Source organism: Alligator sinensis, unplaced genomic scaffold (assembly GCF_000455745.1).
Source record: "Alligator sinensis unplaced genomic scaffold, ASM45574v1 scaffold1065_1, whole genome shotgun sequence".
Taxonomy (NCBI): Eukaryota; Metazoa; Chordata; order Crocodylia; family Alligatoridae; genus Alligator; species Alligator sinensis.
In genome coordinates, this window is record NW_005842812.1 from 523,194 (window position 1) to 528,591 (window position 5,398).

Consider the following 5,398-nt stretch of genomic DNA (forward strand, 5'->3'; position numbering starts at 1 on the left):
GGGGGGGGGGGGCCCAGCCCGGGGCCCCCTGCTCCCAGCACCCAAAGGGGCAGCTCCAGGACCATGGTGGCTCTGTGCCTGGCTTCTCCCCACAGGGGATGGCCCTACAGGTGCTGGGGGGAGAAGGGACCAGAGCTTCATGGTCCTTTGAGGGGGCTGCCAGTGCTGTTGCAGCTGCTGGGACCCACCCCTGGCCCCTTCCTCCCGGACCAGGGCATGGATCCCCCACTCCAGTTCTGAACACCCCCTGCTGCTCTAAGGGAGCCCCAGCAGGGGGGTACCCTAGGATATGCCCCCCCTCCATCAGTGGTGCCGAGTCCCTGTTACTCACCCCTGCCTTGCTGCAGCCCAACTCTATGGGGCTGCACCCGGGGGATTCTGCTGGATTTAAAGGGGCAGGTGCAGCAAAGCATGCTGGGATGGGGCCCCTTTAAGTTAGCGGAGCACAGTTGGGAGCCTCTTGCTGGGGGGAGTAGAGGAGCTGGGCTCACTCCAGCACCCCCCAGGGGTGAAGGGGGTTTAGAGCACCTGGGTCCAGGGGTGGGGAGGCAATATCCCTGCTCCAGGTGAGCCTGGGCTCGGGATGAGGGCAGGGGCCAGTGCTGGGGTCTCCTAGAAGCCCCTCTCCTCCCTCTGATGCCTGGCTGCGGGGAAGGGCTGCCCCAGGCAGGTCCACTGCTCCCCCATAAGCAGGATGGATAAGAACAGCCCTGCGTGGCTGTCCCATGGCTCCCCTCCTTGGAGCTCAGTACCCCGGGCCTGGGACTGCCAAGGGCAGGGCACAGGCCCTCCTCCCCCGAGGGACGACGTGGAGCCACGAGCAGAGGTTGTTAATAAAAACATTTATTTTGCATTTTCTCGTTTGTACAGAACCACCTGAATCTGCAACAGATCGGGCAGGGGTGGGGGGTGGGTGCACACACACAGGGGAGCAGGCACGGGGAGGAGTGTATCAGAGCCATGCTGGGGGGGCCGAGGCCGCTCGGTTCTGTGAGCAGCCTGTGCCTGCCAGCCAGGCGGAGCCCCCAGGCAGGGCAGAGACCCCTCAGCTCCAGCAGGATGAGGTCAGGGGGTACCTGGCTCTGCCCAGCACAAGTGCGGGTGCCCAGGCCGGACATGGAGTGCTGCAGCAAGCTGGACACAGGGTGGGCCAGGGCCTCCCTACCCCACCCCCCAGCCACTAGGGAAGGGAGCCTAGAGGTGCCTACCCCCTCCCCATACAAGCCTGGGGGAAGGGGAGGGCTTGGCCCAATTCTGCTACAGCCCAAGGCTCAAGCTGGCAGAGCACACAGAGCTGGGGGGTGGGGGGTGGAATTAGTGCCCCTGCCCCCTCCCTTCCCCTGGGGCTGGAGTCTGGGGAGGGGCCAGGGCACTAACTAGGCAGCAGACAAGACAACATGATTCCTACAGGGCAGAACCCTCCTTTCCTGGCCTGGGATGCTGGGGCAGCGGGGCATAAGGCTGAGCTAGGAAATGGGGCAGGACTCTGGCCCCCACTGACCCAGGCAGCAGCCAGGGGTGGTAGGGGCTGCTGAGCTCTGCTAGGGGCAGGAGCTGGGGCTGGGGGAGGTGGGGGGGCATGGGTCTGGCTTCTCTTTTAACCTTAATTTACACCATAAATAACCTGAAACTTCACAGTGCCTCAGAGCGGTTTAATTCTAGCCTGCTCGGACCCTGTCGCAGAGGTGCACTGTCTCTTTCCACATTCCCTCAGGTGCCACGGGGCCCCGTCCCTTTAGCCCGACTTGAAGCCCACAAGCTGCATGAGGCCATCCGTGCTCATGGACTTGGGTCTCTCCAGGGGAAAGCCGAGAGCCCGGCTCCAGACGAGCTGCGACAGAACACCCAGGGCCCGGGAGACGCCGAACAGCACCGTGTAGTAGTTCATCTCCTTCATGCCATAGTACTGCGGGGAGAGGGGGGTTGGGGCACGTCCCAGGGCAATGAGGGGCTGCTCGGAGGAGCTGGATGCCCCCAGGGCAGAGCTGGGTGAGCTCAAGACCCCCCACCCGCCACCCCCACTAATGAGAGCCATACCTGGAGCAGCACCCCGCTGTGGGCATCCACGTTGGGCCAGGGGTTCTTGGCCTTGCCCTGCTCCAGCAGCACATTGGGCACGATCTTGTAGAGCTGGGCCACCAGCTTGAACATGGGGTCGTTGGGCAGGTGCTTGAGGGCAAACTCCCGCTGGCAAGTATAGCGTGGGTCCGTCTTCCGCAGCACCGCATGCCCGTAGCCTGGCACCACCTGCAGCACCGGGGGGGTGGGGGGTCAGAGCTAGTGGGACAGGCTGCCCCAGCTCAAGGAGGCAGCTCCCTGCCCAGGCTACTCACCCTGCCCGAGTTCAGCGTGTTCCAGATGAAATCCTGCAGCTTCTCATCCGACACCTCCTGGCCCAGCTCCTTCTGCAGGTTGGTCAGCCACAGCAGCACCTCCTGCGGGGCACGGCTGGGTGAGCGCGGGAATGCGCACACATGTGCATCCATGTATAGACCCACACGCTGCTGCCTCCTGCCCCACCAGGCGCTGGTTTGCGAGGAGCACCCACCTGGTTGGCGAGGCCGTGCAGTGGCCCGGCCAGCCCGTTCATGGCGGCAGCGAAGGCGAGGTACGGGTCAGAGAGGGCGCTGCCCACGAGGTGGCTGGTGTGAGCGCTGACATTTCCACCCTCATGGTCACTGCAGTGCAGGGGAAGAGGGGTGGGGGGAGGTGAGAGCAGACCCCAGCCCAGGGGGAGATGCTATAACACCTTCAGACAGACAGCAAGGGGCAGTGAAGTGCCCTGGAAGAGCAGCAATGCGCTAGCTACAGTGGCACCTGCCCCTATGGTGTCTTGGCAGTCAAGATGAGTCTAGAGGCAAAGCTTGATTCTGCCCAGCCTGCCATCATGCTGCCAGAGACAATGTTCCACAGGGGACAGACCTCTGCCCACAGGGGCACAGGAGGCTCCCGGGCTGCCTCACCTGTGGATAGTGAGGTAGAGCCGCATGAGCTCGATGAACTGGGGCTCACTGTAGCCCAGCATGTTGGTGAAGTTATGCGACCAGTCCAGGCCAGGGTCGATGGCGCCGATACTGCTGCCCTCGCGGTACAGGTTGCGGTAGATCTTGGCCGCGATGCAAGGCAGCTTGGCGATCAGGTCCATGGCATCCTCATAGATGAACTGCAGGGGAAGGGGAGAGGAGACTGGGCAGGGCTGACCCGTGAAGCCCTCCCTGAGAGCTTGACCCCTGCCCAGCCAGGGATTGTGATGCCAACTTCAGGTTCTGACCCAGGGCCAGACACAACCCTAAGGAGATGGAGGCTCCTGGATATATTAGCAAGCCAGGCCAGGGGGTGCAGAGGGCCCCTGCTCTGCCCGCGATGGCAGATGCTGCTGTCAGCTGAAAGATGCTACTGTCCCACCCCAGAGGTGGCTGCATTTTAGCAAACCAAGAGCCTGTGTCTGCATTCAAAGACCTTGAAGCATCCTTGATATGAAAGCATCTTCAATCCAGTCACAAACCAGGGCAAGCGCAGGCAGCTGCTGGACTCCTAGGTCCCTTACACAGCTCTGACAGTAACCAACCCCCCCGCCCCCACTCAGGAGATGACTACAGGGATCACTGCCCCCCACCCAGAACTAACCCCACCCCACAGGGGTCCACACACCTACTGGCACCCCCGCTGCCTGTGCCAGGGATGGGAAGCCCAGCCCCTACCTCCCAGTACTTGGCCCGGTTGATGCCCTCTGAGTAGGCACGGGCAAAGTTGCTCTCGCTGTTGAGGGCAGTGATGGTGGCGCTGAGCTGTGACATGGGGTGCAGGTTGGTGGGGAAGTTGTCCAGCATGGTCACCACATGGGAGGGCAGTGCGGCCCTCTTGGCCCACTCTCGGGACAGCCAGGTCACCTGGGGACAGAGGCACGGCCTGTGGTGTCAGCAAAGAGGGATGGTGGGAGGGACTCGTGCCCGCAGCCCTGGTGCCACTACACAAGACCCCTCATGCCCTGCATTACCTGCTCCTGAGTGGGGATGTCTCCTGTTACCAGTAGCCAGAAGAGCCCTTCAGGCAGGGGCTCCTCCCCGCCAGGGGCTTTGGGCAGCAGCTTCTGGCACTCGGGTATGCTGTATCCACGGAAACGGATGCCCTGGCAATGAGAGAGGGTAGAGACTCGGGTTCAGTGCGGGGATGGGGATAGCAAGGGGCACCCAAGGTTGTGGGGGGGCAGCCAAGGCCTTACCTCATCAGGGTCCAGTACGGATGTCTCATAGATGAGCCCCTTCATGCCTCTCATCCCGCCGTAGATCTGGGGAGGAGATAACAGTGATTGGCAAAGACCAGCGCCAGGTACCTGCCCCCCATGCCCCATCCCCTGCTGGCTCGGAGGCTGCAGCACCATGTGGGGCCCGAGCCAGCCGCAGTGCTGTTTACCATGTCCACAGTGATCTGGCCAATGACTGTGTTGCCGTACTGCTGCCTGAAGCTCTTGATCCTCGTCTGCTCCTTGGGGATCATGTTGGCCAGGACATCCTTCAGGTTCTGGCGGGGAGGGGAGCGAGAGCTGCTGTGGGGAGGCTGCAATACCCCCACCCCCACAGAGGCACCACTGCCCCTGGAGTGGCTCTGGAGGAAGGAGCAGCCCCTGGCCAGGCAGCCAGCACCCCCCAGCTCATCCATCTGGATCCCCCCCCAGACCAGGGGACTGTGAGAAGACCCCTGCCCCACCCCCTCACCAGCCTGAGGGGAAAGAAGGGGCTTATACTTACTGTGGCTGAGCTGGCATGCCGGGCAGCGAAGAGGATACATGGCGCATTCTGCAGGGAGAGACGCAGGGAGATCCCTCAGGCCTCAGCTTACCAGGGGGAAGCAATGTGAACCCCCAGAGGCCTCGTGCTCGCAGGCAGGCTCCCCCACTCCCAAGGGCATCCCCGTGCCCCCACCCAGCCACCTGGAAATAGCAACATGCCTGTGGGTTTTGAAGGGCTCTTTGTCTCCCCTCGCCAAGAGCAAGGACGTGCCTCCGCTCTGCACCCACTCACCACGGGGAGCAGAACTGACTGAGTGAGATCAGTGCCCAACAGGTATGAGAGTGGGCACAGGGCAGGTGGCTCCCCTGGCATTGGTGCTCCCAGGCTGGGCAGCTCAGACAGAGCGCAGAGGCTCCCACCCCCTGATCTGTGCCCCCCACATCCCTCAGTAGGAGAAGCTCCCGCCTGCCACTTCCAGCTTCCCCTGGAAGAACCACGAGTCATTACTAGTGTGTGGGGGGGGCCTGGAAAACGTGCTCTGCTGGCTGGCACAGGGACTGCTGAGTCAGCAGTGCCGACACCTGCCGGTCGGCTGTGCCTACAGGAGACCGCGACCGCGGCCAGAGGAAACGCAGGCACCTTGGAGCAAAGGGGGGGGGGGGGGGGGC

At 63.0% G+C, this 5,398-nt stretch overlaps 1 protein-coding gene across 1 annotated transcript; it reads right to left on the minus strand.

Annotated features, from left to right (window-relative positions):
* Positions 1–1,635: 1,635 nt before the first annotated feature.
* Positions 1,636–4,903, minus strand: CS (citrate synthase). The gene is made up of 10 exons (XM_025191388.1): positions 4,749–4,903; positions 4,414–4,521; positions 4,223–4,288; positions 3,998–4,129; positions 3,702–3,890; positions 2,964–3,163; positions 2,549–2,678; positions 2,334–2,435; positions 2,038–2,247; positions 1,636–1,906 (listed from the first exon to the last, which is right to left on the minus strand). The coding sequence occupies exons 2-10, from the start codon at positions 4,495–4,497 to the stop codon at positions 1,736–1,738; spliced, it is 1,284 nt and encodes a 427-aa protein (XP_025047173.1). The 5' UTR covers positions 4,498–4,521; positions 4,749–4,903; the 3' UTR covers positions 1,636–1,735.
* Positions 4,904–5,398: the final 495 nt, after the last annotated feature.